The following is a 15057-nucleotide window of genomic DNA, read 5'->3' as shown; positions in this document are numbered from 1 at the left end:
TGTGAGATGGAATCTCATCGTAGTTTTAATTTGCATTTCTCTAATGGCTAATGATCGGGAGCATTTTCTCATGTATCTGTTGGCTGCCTGAATATCTTCTTTAGTGAAATGTGTGTTCATATCCTTTGCCCACTTCTTGATTGGGTTGTTTGTCTTTTTGTGGTTGAGTTTTGACAGAATCATGTAGATTTTAGAGATCAGGCGCTGGTCTGAGAAGTCATAGCTGAAAATTCTTTCCCAGTCTGTAGGTGGTCTTTTTACTCTTTTGGTGAAGTCTTTAGATGAGCATAGGTGTTTGATTTTTAAGAGCTCCCAGTTATCGGGTTTCTCTTCATCATTTTTGGTAATGTTTTGTATTCTGTTTATGCCCTGTATTAGGGCTCCTAGGTTTGTCCCTATTTTTTCTTCCATGATCTTTATCGTTTTAGTCTTTATGTTTAGGTCTTTGATCCACTTGGAGTTAGTTTTTGTGCATGGTGTGAGGTATGGGACCTGTTTCATTCTTTTGCAAATGGATATCCAGTTATGCCAGCACCATTTGTTAAAAAGACTATCATTTCCCCAATTGACTGACACTGGTCCTTTGTCAAATATCAGCTGCTCATACATGGATGGATTTATATCTGGGTTCTCAATTCTGTTCCATTGGTCTATGTGCCTGTTGTTTTACCAGTACCAGGCTGTTTTGACTACTGTAGCTGTATAATAGGTTCTGAAATCAGGTAGAGTGAGGCCTCCCACTTTCTTCTTCTTTTTCAGTAATGCTTTGCTTATCCGGGGGTTCTTTCCCTTCCATATGAAATTGGTGATTTGTTTCTCTATCCCCTTAAAATATGACATTGGAATTTGTATTGGAAGTGTGATATATGTATAGATGGCTTCTGGTAGAATAGACATTTTTACTATGTTAAGTCTTCCTATCCATGAGCAGGGTATGTTTTTCCACTTAAGTATGTCCTTTTGAATTTCTTGTAGCAGAGCTTTGTAGTTTTCTTTGTATAGGTCTTTTACATCCTTGGTAAGATTTATTCCTAAGTATTTTATCTTCTTGGGGGCTACTGTGAATGGTATTGATTTGGTTATTTCCTCTTCGGTGTTCTTTTTGTTGATGTAGAGGAATCCAAGTGATTTTTGTATGTTTATTTTATAACCTGAGACTCTGCCAAACTCTTCTATTAGTTTCAGTAGTTTTCTGGAGGATTCTTTAGGGTTTTCCATGTATACGATCATGTCATCTGCAAATAGTGATAGCTTTACTTCCTCCTTGCCAATCTGGATACCCTTTATTTCTTTGTCTAGCCTAATTGCCCTGGCTAGGACTTCAAGTACGATGTTGAGTAAGAGCGGTGATAAAGGGCATCCTTGTCTGGTTCCCGTTCTCAAGGGAAATGCTTTCAGGTTCTCTCCATGTAGAGTGATATTGGCTGTTGGCTTTGCATAGATGCCCTTTATTATGTTGAGGAATTTTCCTTCAATTCCTATTTTGGTAAGAGTTTTTATCATAAATGGGTGTTGAACTTTGTTAAATGCCTTTTCTGCATCAATTGATAAGATCATGTGGTTTTTATCTTTTGTTTTATTTATGTGATGGATTACATTAATGGTTTTTCTGATATTAAACCAGCCTTGCATACCTGGTATAAATCCCACTTGATCAGGGTGAATTATTTTTTTGATGTGTTGTTGGATTGTATTGGCTAGAATTTTGTTGAGGATTTTTGCATCTATGTTCATGAGGGATATAGGTCTATAATTTTCTTTTTTTGTAATGTCTTTACCTGGTTTTGGTATCAGGGAGATGGTAACTTCATAGAATGAGTTGGGTAGTATTCCGTCTTTTTCTATGCTTTGAAATATCTTCAGTAGTAGTGGTGTTAAGTCTTCTCTGAAGGTTTGGTAGAACTCTGCAGTGAAGCCGTCCAGGCCAGGACTTTTTTTGTTGGAAGTTTTTTGATTACCGTTTCAATCTCTTTTTTTGTTATGGGTCTATTTAGTTCTTCTACTTCTGAATGTGTTAGTTTAGGTAGGTAGTATTTTTCCAAGAATTTATCCATTTCTTCTAGGGTTTCAAATTTGTTAGAGTACAATTTTTCATAGTAATCTGAAATGATTCTTTTAATTTCATTTGGCTCTGTTGTGATGTGGTCCTTCTCGTTTCTTATTCGGGTTATTTGTTTCCTTTCCTGTTTTTCTTTGGTCAGTCTAGCCAATGGTTTATCAATTTTGTTAATTTTTTCAAAGAACCAGCTTTTGGCTTTGTTAATTCTTTCAATTTTTTTTCTGTTCTCTAATTCATTTAGTTCAGCTCTAATTTTTATTATTTGTTTTCTTCTGGTGCCTGATGGGTTCTTTTGTTGCTCACTTTCTATTTGTTCAAGTTGTAGGGACAGTTCTCTGATTTTGGCTCTTTCTTCTTTTTGTATGTGTGCATTTATTGATATAAATTGGCCTCTGAGCACTGCTTTTGCTGTGTCCCAGAGGTTTTGATAGGAAGTATTTTCATTCTCGTTGCTTTCTAAGAATTTCCTTATTCCCTCCTTGATATCTTCTATAACCCAGTCTTTTTTCAGGAGGGTATTGTTCATTTTCCAAGTATTTGTTTTCTTTTCCCTAGTTTTTCTGTTATTGATTTCTAGTTTCATTGCCTTGTGGTCTGAGAAGATGCTTTGTAATATTTCGATGTTTTGGATTCTGCAAAGATTTGTTTTATGACCTAATATGTGGTCTATTCTAGAGAATGTTCCATGTGCACTAGAAAAAAAAGTATATTTTGCAGCAGTTGAGTGGAGAGTTCTGTATAAGTCAATGAGGTCAAGTTGGTTGATTGTTGTAAGTAGGTCTTCCGTGTCTCTATTGAGCTTCTTACTGGATGTCCTGTCCTTCTCCGAAAGTGGTGTGTTGAAGTCTCCTACTATAAATGTGGAGGTGTCTATCTCACTTTTCAATTCTGTTAAAATTTGATTTATGTATCTTGCAGCCCTGTCATTGGGTGCATAAATATTTAATATGGTTATGTCTTCCTGATCAATTGTCCCTTTTATCATTATGTAGTGTCCTTCTTTATCCTTTGTGGTGGATTTAAGTCTAAAGTCTATTTTGTCAGAAATTTATATTCCTACTCCTCTTCTTTTTTGCTTATTGTTTGCTTGATATATTTTTTTCCATCCTTTGAGTTTTAGTTTGTGTCTCTAAGTCTAAGGTGTGTCTCTTGTAGGCAGCATATAGATGGATCGTGTTTCTTTATCCAGTCCGTGACTCTCTGTCTCTTTATTGGTGCATTTAGTCCATTTACATTCAGCATAATTATAGATAAATAAGTTTTTAGTGCTGTCATTTTGATGCCTTTTCATGTGTGTTGTTGGCCATTTCATTTTTCCACATACTTTTTTGTGCTGAGACGTTTTTCTTAGTAGATTGTGAAATCCTCATTTTCATAATGTTTAACTTTATGTTAGTTGAGTCGTTACGTTTTTCTTGGCTTTTTTCTTGAGTTATGGAATTGATATTCCTTTTTGTGGTTACCTTATTATTTACCCCTATTTTTCTAAGTAAAAACCTAACTTGTATCGTTCTATATCGCCTTGTATCCCTCTCCATCTGGCAGTTCAATGCCTCCTATATTTAGTCCCTCTTTTTGATTATTGTGATCGTTTATCTATTGATTTCCATGATTCCCTGTTATGTGTATTATTTTGTTTATTTATTTTTTAGAATTAATCTTAATTTGTTTGTTTTTGTGCTTTCCCTATTTGAGTTGCGTTGATATCAGGACGTTCTGTTTTGTGACCTTGTATTGTGCTGGTACCTGATATTATTGGTCATCAGGCCAAACAATCTCCTTTAGCATTTCTTGCAGTCTTGGTTTAGTTTTTGCAAATTCTCTAAACTTGTGTTTATCTGTAAATATCTTAATTTCTCCTTCATATTTCAGAGAGAGTTTTGCTGGATATATGATCCTTGGTTGGCAGTTTTTCTCCTTCAGTGCTCTGTGTACGTCGTCCCATTCCCTTCTTGCCTGCATGGTTTCTGCTGAGTAGTCTGAACTTATTCTTATTGATTCTCCCTTGAGGGAAACCTTTCTTTTCTCCCTGGCTGCTTTTAAAATTTTCTGCTTGTCTTTGGTTTTGGCAAGTTTGATGATAATATGTCTTGGTGTTTTTCTTTTTGGATCAATCTTAAATGGGGTTCGATGAGCATCTTGGATAGATATCCTTTCGTCTTTCATGATGTCAGGGAAGTTTTGTGTCAGGAGTTCTTCAACTATTTTCTCTGTGTTTTCTGTCACCCCTCCCTGCTCTGGGACTCCAATCACTTGCAAGTTATCCTTCTTGATAGAGTCCCACATGATTCTTAGGGTTTCTTCATTTTTTTGTTAATTCTTTTATCTGATTTTTTTTTCAGTTGTGTTGGTGTCGATTCCCTGGTCCTCCAGATGTCCCAGTCTACATTCTAATTGCTCGAGTCTGCTCCTCTGACTTCCTATTGCATTGTCTAATTCTGTAATTTTATTGTTAATCTTTTGGATTTCTACATGCTGTCTCTCTATGGATTCTTGCAACTTATTAATTTTTTCACTATGTTCTTGAATAATCTTTTTGAGTTCTTCAACAGTTTTATCACTATGTTCCTTGGCTTTTTCTGCGGTTAGCCTAATTTCATTTCTGATGTCTTTAAGTATTCCGTAAACTAGTTTTTTATATTATGTATCACATAATTCCAGGATTGTATCTTCATTTGGGAAAGATTTTGATTCTTTTGTTTGGGGGGTTGGAGAAGCTGTCATGGTCTGTTTCTTTATGTGGTTTGATATGGACTGCTGTCTCCGAGCCATCACTGGGAAACTAGTTTTTCCAGGTAATCAGCTTAAAAAAATGCAGTCAGATCCCTATCTGAATTCTCCCTCTGGCTCAGGGTATTCGGATGTTAATGGAGCCGCCTGGGGAGGGTGGGGGAGGGATCAGAGAGCTAGGAGTGTAGCACCTCAGAATATAGAGCTGATCCCCACGTTCACGCTCCGCCCGCGCCTGCCAAAATCCCGGTGGGACGGCTCCCCGGCTGGGACGCTGCTCTCCCCGCTCCAAGACCAGTCACTTCCTCTCGGGGACTTCTCCCTCCGGCGCGCCGCTCCGCTAGCGCGAGCTGGGTAGGTGTCACCCGCACGAACGCCTGGGCCCGCCCCCGGGGTCAATTCATGGGAATATAACTGGTCCCCGCACTTACGACCCGCCTGCTCAGAAACTGAATTTTTAATAAGGTATTTTAAAGAATGCTAAGGAAACTGAACACCTCTATGGAAATCCAGGTAGCAGATTTAAGGAAAATAAAATGAAGCAAGGAAAATGAGAAAGGGACCAATTCATTTCTTTTTGAGATTCCATTATCCTTTAACTTGATCTGGAGATAGCAAGAGTAATTGGTTTACCGGATTATTGCAGTCTATTCTGCCTTTGTTAACCATTGATTAGAGGAAGTGTACGGGCACTATATGGATAATAGTTAAACTATGTATGTATTCTAGAAGTTAGTACAATTGATAGCTTATTATATTTTTGTTTTATGCCTTCTATTTGACACTATGCTGAAGAGTTAAGAGCTTTAAAAGGAAGCTGCTACTAAATATCAGACTCTTTTAATGAAAGATTATGTCTAATCAACACATTAAATCCCACTGTATTAATGTGGTACCATTTTGTTCACGAGCTTGTTGCTAATAATGAACTAAAATAATTATGACCAAAAATATTCTTAGGATTGTATATGCCTGTCTCTAATTTTTTAAATATATACAAAGTCTCAGAGTAGCAGGGAGGGGGGCCTGGGGGGAACAGTTTCAGGGGACATCTAGGTCAACTGGCATAACAAAATGTATTAAGAAAATGTTCTGCATCCCGCTTTGGTGAGTGGTGTCTGGGGTCTTAAATGCTAGCAAGAAGCCATCTAAGACACATCAATTGGTCTCAACCCACCTGGAGCAAAGGCGAATGAAGAACATCAAAGATACAAGGTAAATATGAGCCCAAGAGACAGAAAGGGCTACATAAACCAGAGCCTCCATCAACCTGAGACCAGAAGAGCTAGATGGTGCCTGGCTACTATCAGTGGCTGCCCGGACAGGTAGCATGACAGAGAATCCCTGATGGAGTGGGAGAACAGTGGAATGCAGACATCAAATTCTCATAAAAAGACCAGACTTAATGGTCTGAGTGAGGCTGGAGGGACCTCAGAGGTGATGACCCCTGGACCCTCTGTTAACCCAAGACTGGGACTGTTCCCAAAGCCAACTCTTCAGATGGGGATTGGACTGGACTCTGAGACAGAAAATGATACTGATAAGGAGTGAACTATCTTGGATCAAGTAGACACATGAGACTATGTGGGCAGCTCCTGTCTGGAGGCGAGATGAGAAGGCAGAGGGGGACAGGAGTTGGTTGAATGGACACGGGGAATACAGAGTGGAGAGGAGGAGTGTGCTGTCACGTTAGGAGGAGAACAGCTACGGTTACATAGTGAGGTGTACGTGAGTTTTTGTATGAAAGACTGACTTGATTTGTAAACTTTCACTTCAAGCACTATATATATGTGTGTGTATATATATGTATACACACACACACAAAGTCAAAATAATGAAGACAACAGTTATCAGTGTTTTCTGTAAGGCTATAAATAGCAATTAAAAAAAAAATACATCAAGTATCACTACGGAAATTCCTTTCAGACGGTCCAGTGTCCTTCACCTCCTCTTTTAGAATTTCACATTTGCTTTTCAACCCAACATCTGTATTTCAGTGAAATCACTGAATGAATAATGCTACTATAATTTGAATTCTATATTCAGTATATATTTTTCTTTTAGTTATGTTTCTGTAGTGCTTTCTAATTTACTAGGTGCTCTCGAACATACCTTTTTCTTATTTTAGGATCTACTAACTCTACATTACAGAGGAAAAGCATCATTGAGTATATTTTCAAGATGAGAAAACTGTGGCTAACCGTTGATTTCTTTACTAAGTCTAATTAGTAAGTTTTTTTAGAACCATGCATTGAAACAAAAGTCTATAGTTTTAATTTACATGTATAATAAACAACAATCCAAACTATTACATCCAGTATTTCTGAAATGTCTTTATGTCTGAGGTGCTATACCAGATATTAAGAATTCGTTGATGAGCAAGGAAAACAAGATTTCTACTCCAGCGTGACTTACAATCTATTCCACCATATTGTCTCCCCTGTGATTTTAGTAGTAGTATTATTTTACCAAGGGATCAGTAATACCACCTATAACATTCACAACATTTTTTTTCTCTTAAAAAGGAATTAGATTAAGAATTCTTTATACTTCTTGGAAGATGGGAAACAGTAGCCTAAGCCTTAGAAAATGACTCAGACTTTTAGCCAAAAATAGTCCTTATGCAGATCCCCTCCATAATATAGCTCTTTCCACATTGCTTGTTTTCAATGGAGGTTATTTCATTTTCTTTTTCTCTAGATAGTTGCCAAGAAGAAAAAAAGAAAATCAAAACAGTGACTTAAAATTCTATTCAATACTTTATCTAGTGTCAAATAATGCTTGTGGAAATTGTTGAAAATATAGATTTATGGACTCTTTACTAGATACCCTATTTTTGATGGGTGTGAAGTGGGGCTAAGAAGCTGTGTTTTAATTGGCTCGCAAGGTAGAGAAGAATGGAAAACACTAGAGTTAATTTTAGGAAAACGTCTGTTTCCCTCTCCTTGTATTTACTGAACATCATGAAAATTTGGAGTAATTTGATTTATTAAAACATCCCACCTGAATCAACAATTTTTTTTTTTTAACTAATAGATTCAAGAACCACTGATTTCGCAGGTAAGTACAAAAACCACAGTGCTCGGACAGAATAAATTGTTTGTAAATAAGATGACTCCAGATATAATAGTCAATGGAGCACCATATGTTCCAAACAACTTAAGGCAGTTTCTTTGTCACAGTGTACATATATCAAAAATCCTCTATTTTAATATAATCAAAGTAATAAAGCTTTCTGTTTAAAATTTGTGCTTTGGTTTTAAGAAGTCTCTTCTAACCTGTATCACAAAGTTATTGTCTTATACTGTCGTTATCATTATCCTTCGCGTTTGGCTCTTTAATCCTCCTGAGTTCATATTTGTGTATAGTGCTAGGAAAAATCCAGTCTTTTTTTTCTCTCCATATGGTGGGTCATCACCACTTATCTGTCAGTTTGTCGTACTGCATTCCTGTGATGCTACGAACTATGCAACCAGTATTTCAAATACTGGCAGGGTCACTCATGGTGGACATGTTTCAGTAGAGCTTCCAGGCTAAGACAGACTAGGAAGAAGGACCTGGACGTCTACTTCTGAGAAGAATTAGCCAGTGAAAACCTTATGAATAGCAGCAGAACACTGTCTGATAGAGTGCCAGAGGATGAGCCCCTCAGGTTGGAAGGCACTCAAAATACAACTGGGGAAGAGCTGTCTCCTCAAAGTTGAGATGACCTTAACGACAGGGATGGTGTAAAGCTTTTGGGACCTTCATTTGCTGAGGTGGCATGACTAAAAATGACAAGAAACAGCTGCAAACATCCATTAATAATCAGAATATGTAATGTACAAAGTATGACCTTAGGAAAATTGGAAATAATAAAAAATGAAATGGAATACATAAACTTCGATATCCTATGCATTATTGGTATTTTGTCCATTTTGAATTGGACAATCATATGGTCTACTATGCCAGAAATAAAAAGTTGAAGAGGAATGGTGTCACATGCATTGTCAAAAAGAACGTTTCAAAATCCATCCTGAAGAACAACGCTGTCAGTAACAATATCCACATACCTACAAGGAAGACAAGCCAGTACAATAATTATTCAAATTTATGCACCAATCACTAAGGCCAAAGATGAAGAAACTGAAGATGTTTACCAATTTCTGCAGTCTGAAATTGATCAAACATGCAATCAAGGTGCATTGATAATTACTAGTGATTAGAACACGAAAGTTGGAAACAAAGAAGGATCAGTTGGAAAATATGGCCTTGGTGACAGAAACAATGCTGAATGTAGTATGATAGAATTTTGGAAGACCAATGACTTCTTCATTGCAAATACCTTGTTTCAACAACATAAATGGTAACTATACATGTAGACCTCGCCAGATGGAATACACAGGAATCAAATCATCTACATATGTGGAAAGAGACAATGGAAAAGCTCAATGTCATTAGTCAGAACGAGGCCAGGGGCCAACTAATGAACAGACCACCAATTGCGCACACGTATGTTCAAGTTGACACTGAAGAAAATTAGAGCAAGTCTCCAAGAGCAAAAATATGATTTCCAGTATATCTCACCTGAATTTAAAGACCATCTCAAGAATAGATTTGACACAATGAACACTAATGACCAAAGACCAGACAAACTGGAGATAAGGTTGAAATAAGGAAAGATAGTCAGGGCTTCATGGTATGTTTAATATTCTTCGCCAACAGCACAATTCAAAGGCGTCAACTCTTCTTCGGTCTTCCTTATTCATTGTCCAGCTTTCACATGCATATGATGCGATTGAAAATACCATGGCTTGGGTCAGGTGCACCTTAGTCTTCAGGGTGACGTCTTTGCTCTTCAACACTTTGAGGAGGTCCTTTGCAGCAGATTTGCCCAATGCAATGCGTCTTTTGATTTCTTGACTGCTGCTTCCATGGCTGTTGATTGTGGATCCAAGTAAAATATACCATGGACTGCCAAAAGAACGGACAAATCTGTCTTGGACGAAGTGCGGCCAGAATGCTCCTTAGAGGCAAGGATGGCGAGACTGCATCTTACATACTTTGGACATGTTGTCAGGAGGGATCAGTCCCTGGAGAAGGACATCATGCTTGGCAGAGTACAGGGTCAGCGGAAAAGAGGAAGACCCTCGAGGAGGTGGATTGACACAATGGCTGCAACAATGGGCTCAAGCATAACGATTGTAAGGATGGCGCAGGACTGGGCAGTGTTTCGTTCTGTTGTGCATAGGGTCACTATGAGTCAGAACCGACTCGACGGCACCTAACAACAACAACAACAGTCAGGGCTCAGGTCTTGGAGGGCCTTTAGATAATGTCAAAAATGTTTGGACTTCATCCTATGAGTGAAAGGGGAATTATTGAGAGTTATAAAGAGGAAAGTCACGTAAATATGGATATATTTTAAATAGTTTGGAAGGTTGGAAAATGGACTTGAAGGTCTATTAGTTAAAATAGGGCAAGTTTTGCTGTGGTAACAAATAAACCTCCACACGGTGAATTAATGCAATAATGACATTTCTTAAACACCTAACCATCTGGCAACTATGCCACCTGGAATATGTGTCCCTCAAGGTTACTGCAGCAGAGAAAGAAAGAGCTTGAGGCTATTGTAGAATGTTTTCAGGGTCAATTCCTTCCATATTTCTTAGGCCACAACCTAGCCATGTGGCCCAGTATAAATCCAATAGCCATTAGGTGAATCTTGAGAGTCTTCTGTATAAGGGGTCTCTTCCTCCATTTTTGTTTAAAATAGGCCAAATATATCTTTGAATTCTTATTGTATTATGTGAGAAAAATCATTGTTGATTCATTTATTTAATTCATTTAACAAATGTGTTTTGAGTATCTAGTATGTTCCAGCCTTGGAAGCTCTATGGGGCCATTTTACTCTGCCCTATAGGGTTGCTATGAGTAGGAATCAACTGAGTAACAATGAACTTAGTATGTTCCAGGCACCGTTATAAGTGCTTAGGATACAGTATTGTTTATGCCACTTTCCTGTAGGTAACTCTTCACTGGCTCCCCACTCACTCACAGTGTGGGTTGCATGTGCAAAGCAGAAAGGGTAGGGGATAGGGGACGGAAGGCAGAGCATGGGCCAGGTCATGTGGGGTCTTATAGGCCATTGTAAGGACTTTGAATTGTACTCTGACTGAAATGACCTTTTAGAGCATTCTGTGCAAAGGAGTGACCTGAAGTGACTTTTAAAAAAGATCACTCTGGCTCCTCTGCTGAGAATAGACATAAAGTGGGAGGGTAGGAGCACTGAACTCTATTAGGAGGTTATGTAGTAATCCATATGAGCAAATGATAGTGGCTTGGACCAGAGTGAAATCATGAAGGTGGGGAGAAGTGGTCAGATTCTGGATATATTTTGAAGATAAACTATTCTATTTTGAAGGTAAATTCATCAAGGTTTGATGACATGTCAGATGTGTGGTGTGAGAAAAAAGTCTTAGTCCGATTGCCCAGGAGGATGGAGTTGCAGTCAGCTGAGAGAAGATGAGCCTTAATCTTTTTACATTCTTCCCAGATAGCCCAAGAAGGGCTCTAGGGAGTATTAGTCTCCTAAATTATTCAGATTCAAAGGGTTCGTCTTTAGAATTTTAAATGAGAACAATGATTATGAAACACTTGCTTTTCTTAGATTTTAATTCAGCTCCAAACTTTCCTCACACTGACAATATTTTAATATAAAATTTTCAGATTTTATATAAAAAACTTTATTTTATGTAAAAAAAAGAAAACTAGTCTGTTAGTAATTTATGTAAATACCCCTCTTTTTTTTTTCTTTTGAAAGACAAGTCAGCAAACATTTAGCTCTATTAAATTTATTTGGATGTGATACAATTCATTTGTTTTTCATTAGGGATATTTGTGCTTTGTGGAAGCTGCCCATAAGAGTCTTTTACAGAAAAAAAAAAAAAAAAAAAAAAAGCCTTTACTTACTTTGTATTAGAAAGGCACTAAATAAGTTACTTCACTTTACTTTTGTGGTTGATTCATCTCCTGGATGTGAGTTAGTAGACCAGGAGGTCATGTTTAAGCTGGCTTTTGATGAAGGAGTAGAAGCCCAATGGGTAGGAAGTCAGCTAACAGCATTCTAGGTATATAGATCAGGATATATAAACACACGGAAGTGGCAAAGATAAGGGCTTATTCATGGAAGTTGTAGTATGCAGGCCCCATGAGAAGGAACCAGTTTGGGATCATGAAGGTTATAAATGGGTAACTTATATGGTACAATAAAGAGTTTGGATCTTATCTGTTAGACAAAATAAAGACAATACTATAGAGAATGTGAAAGAGCCTTGTGGGAGGAGAACAGAGACGAGACAAAAAGAAGCCACTAAGAAGCCATGAATTGGAGAGTAAAAGTGAGGGCTAATATAATCCTTAGAAATTCCAGACAACCAAGTTTCTAAATGGGAGCACATCTAACAGAGGTGATAAGAAAAATTATTTGGTTATATGTTGCTTTGCTTTTACAATGAAAAACTCCAGCTTTGGACTTTTTTTTTTTTCCTCCTGTTAGGTTGAGGTAAGTGACACTAAGAAAATGTAATACTCTATAAAACCTAGCTTGAAAGAGTCAGATTTCCTACTCTCCTTCGTCTAATGTTTTCCTTCTAGAATCTGTTCTACCCAAGTAACCAAGAGGCTCCACAAGTGCCAATATCTAGTGGACCAACTGAATTCTTCAAGGAAACTGCTATGGAATGTATACACATCAAAAAGCCAACTAAAAAACATTGTTTTATAAAATACCAATATATAAATCATCATGTGCATTAAAAATCTTCAATACAACAAAAAGATACATCATTAAAAAGAGGGAAACAATATATGAAATCCACATAACCAACAAAGGTTTAGTATCCAGAATATATTTTAGAATTTTATACACATTACTAGGAAAAAGACAACCAGGCCAACAGAAAAACCAGCAAATGATTAAAAGCAATTCACTGGAGGTAAAACTCAAGTTGTCAGCTGAATATACAAAAAGATGTTCAGGTTTACCGGTATCAGAATAGAGTTCATCTCTGGGGAAGCAGGAAGGGAGGGAAATAGAACTTGGAAGAAGTATGAGGGGAAATGCCATTTCAAGTGTAACACTTAATGTCTTAAACAATAAAAAGCAGAAGCAAATATAGCTAAAAGCTAACATTTGCTTATCTCAGTGGTGAGTATATGGATGCTTGATTTGTTTTTTGTACTTTTATATTTGTGAAATATTTCATAATAATAAAATAACATATGACAATTATACTCTCCTTCTCTATAAAAATTTCCCCAACTATCATTTTTATGAGGGAAAATAACAAGAAAAGCAGCATTAGTTAGGGAAGAACATATGATCAGGAGTTGGAATCCTAAATTCTATTTCCAAGTCTGCTACTTACCCCTGTGTGACCTTGTACAAATCCCTTAATTCTTCTGAAATGGATTCCTCAACTGAAGAAACTTGAGCAATTACATCTACCTTTCTCACATGAAGTTATTAGAAAGAGTAAATTAGTTCACAGATATGTAAGTGATGTGAAAAAAGATATGGAAATTATAAAATCTATGGTTAGTATGAAATTAAATGAGCAAATCTTCTCTTTTACTGTCATTCTAAGCTCTTTGAGACAGGCATTAGAAACAGAAACGTGGAGATAATAAAAGACACATGTCTTCTCTTACCGGGTCTGTCAGTTGGGAATAGAGTTCATGGCAATTGTCAAAAATGTACTTGTACGTAGAATCCAGGCAAGCCCGGACACAGTCCTTCACGACCATGCTGGCCTTGGGAGGGCTTTGAAGCTCCAGAACCTGGCAGACAAATTATATTCTTAAACTCAAAAACAGAACATTTTAATCCAGTATAAATTAATCAATATCCAAAAATGCTTATAGTTGGTTTTGTGTGTGTGTGTGTTCAGGCAACGTGGCCTTAGAAATGTCATAAATGTGTAAATATCCATTTTAGTTTTCTTATATGACAACTTTTTTTGAAAATAATCATGGTTGTAAATATTCAAATGGAACACAGTGATCAGTCAGGATAATTCATTCATTTGTCCCACTCAATCTTTCAACAAATATTTATCAGCCACTATATGCCAGCCGGAACCCTGGTGGCACCGTAGTTAACACTCAGCTGCTAACAAAAAGGTCAGCAGTTTGAATCCACCAGCCACCCCTTGGAAACCCCATGGGGCAGTTCTACCCTGTCCTATAGGGTCACTATGAGTCAGAATTGACTCGATGGTAATGGCTTTGGTTTTTTTGGTTATATGTTAGGCAATGCTGCTATTGCAATGAACAAAAGAAACAAAAATGTTTCCCCTCATGGAGCTCAAATTCTAGTGGATAACACAGACAATAAACAAAATTAAATATGTAAAATATATTAAATGATGACACATGTTGAACAGAAAACTACAGCAGAAAAGTTGTATAAACCAAACCAACCCAACTTGTTGCCGTGGAGCCAATTCCGACTCATAGTGACCCTGTAGGACAGAGTAAAACTGCCCCACAGGGTTTCCAAGGAGCACCTGGTGGATTCTAACTGCCAACCTTTTGATTAGCAGTGGTAGCTCTTAAGCACTATGCCACCAGGGTTTCTGAAAAGTAGTATAGGAAGTGTTTAAGTAACAGAGAATTAATACAGAGGGCAAGCAGATGAAGTCAGAGAAGTAACAGGATGACAAAAGGAAAAAAAAATTTAAAGACCATTGTAAGAACTTTGGAGCATTTTAAGAATCTTGTGGTACAGTGGTTAAGAGCTCAGCCGCTAAGCAGAAGATCAGCAGTTCAAATCTACCAGCTGCTCCTTGGAAACCCTATGGGGCAGTTCTAACCTATCTCACAGGGTTGCTATGAGTCGGAATTAACTGTATGGCAACAGAGTTTTTTTTCTTGTTGTTAAGGACCTTATCTTTGAGAATGGTGGGAAGGAAATGGAGAGTTTTGAGTAGAAAAACAAAATGACCTAATTTATTCATCTTTTAAAAATACTCGCTTATGCTGCCTTAAGAAGGGCAATAGACAAAGCAGAAAGATCAATTATGTAAAGCATGCAATAACCCCGTCAGGAGAGAAGGTACTTGCGCTAAGAGGGTAGGACTAGAGGTGGTTAGATGAAATCAGATTCTGGTTAAGTTTAGAAGGAACCACTACTAGAATTTACCGATCAGCTGGATGATTGGTATGAGAGAAAAAGAGGAGTGAGGATGACCTTGAGGTTTCAGCCTGAGCAACTGCTACATGAAGGT

General features: G+C 37.4%; 1 protein-coding gene across 1 annotated transcript in view; it reads right to left on the bottom strand.

Moving 5' to 3' along the window:
- Nucleotides 1-15057, bottom strand: part of UNC13C (unc-13 homolog C) — a 676763-nt gene that overhangs the window by 236738 nt on the left and 424968 nt on the right. Inside the window, exon 17 of the mRNA XM_049852627.1 lies at nt 13481-13609. Coding sequence (XP_049708584.1) covers nt 13481-13609 — 129 coding nt within the window. The remainder of the gene's footprint in view (nt 1-13480; nt 13610-15057) is intronic.

The sequence above is a fragment of the Elephas maximus genome, chromosome 13 (assembly GCF_024166365.1).
Source record: "Elephas maximus indicus isolate mEleMax1 chromosome 13, mEleMax1 primary haplotype, whole genome shotgun sequence".
In the NCBI taxonomy this organism is placed as follows: Eukaryota; Metazoa; Chordata; class Mammalia; order Proboscidea; family Elephantidae; genus Elephas; species Elephas maximus.
This window is presented reverse-complemented; position numbering and strand designations above follow the sequence as displayed.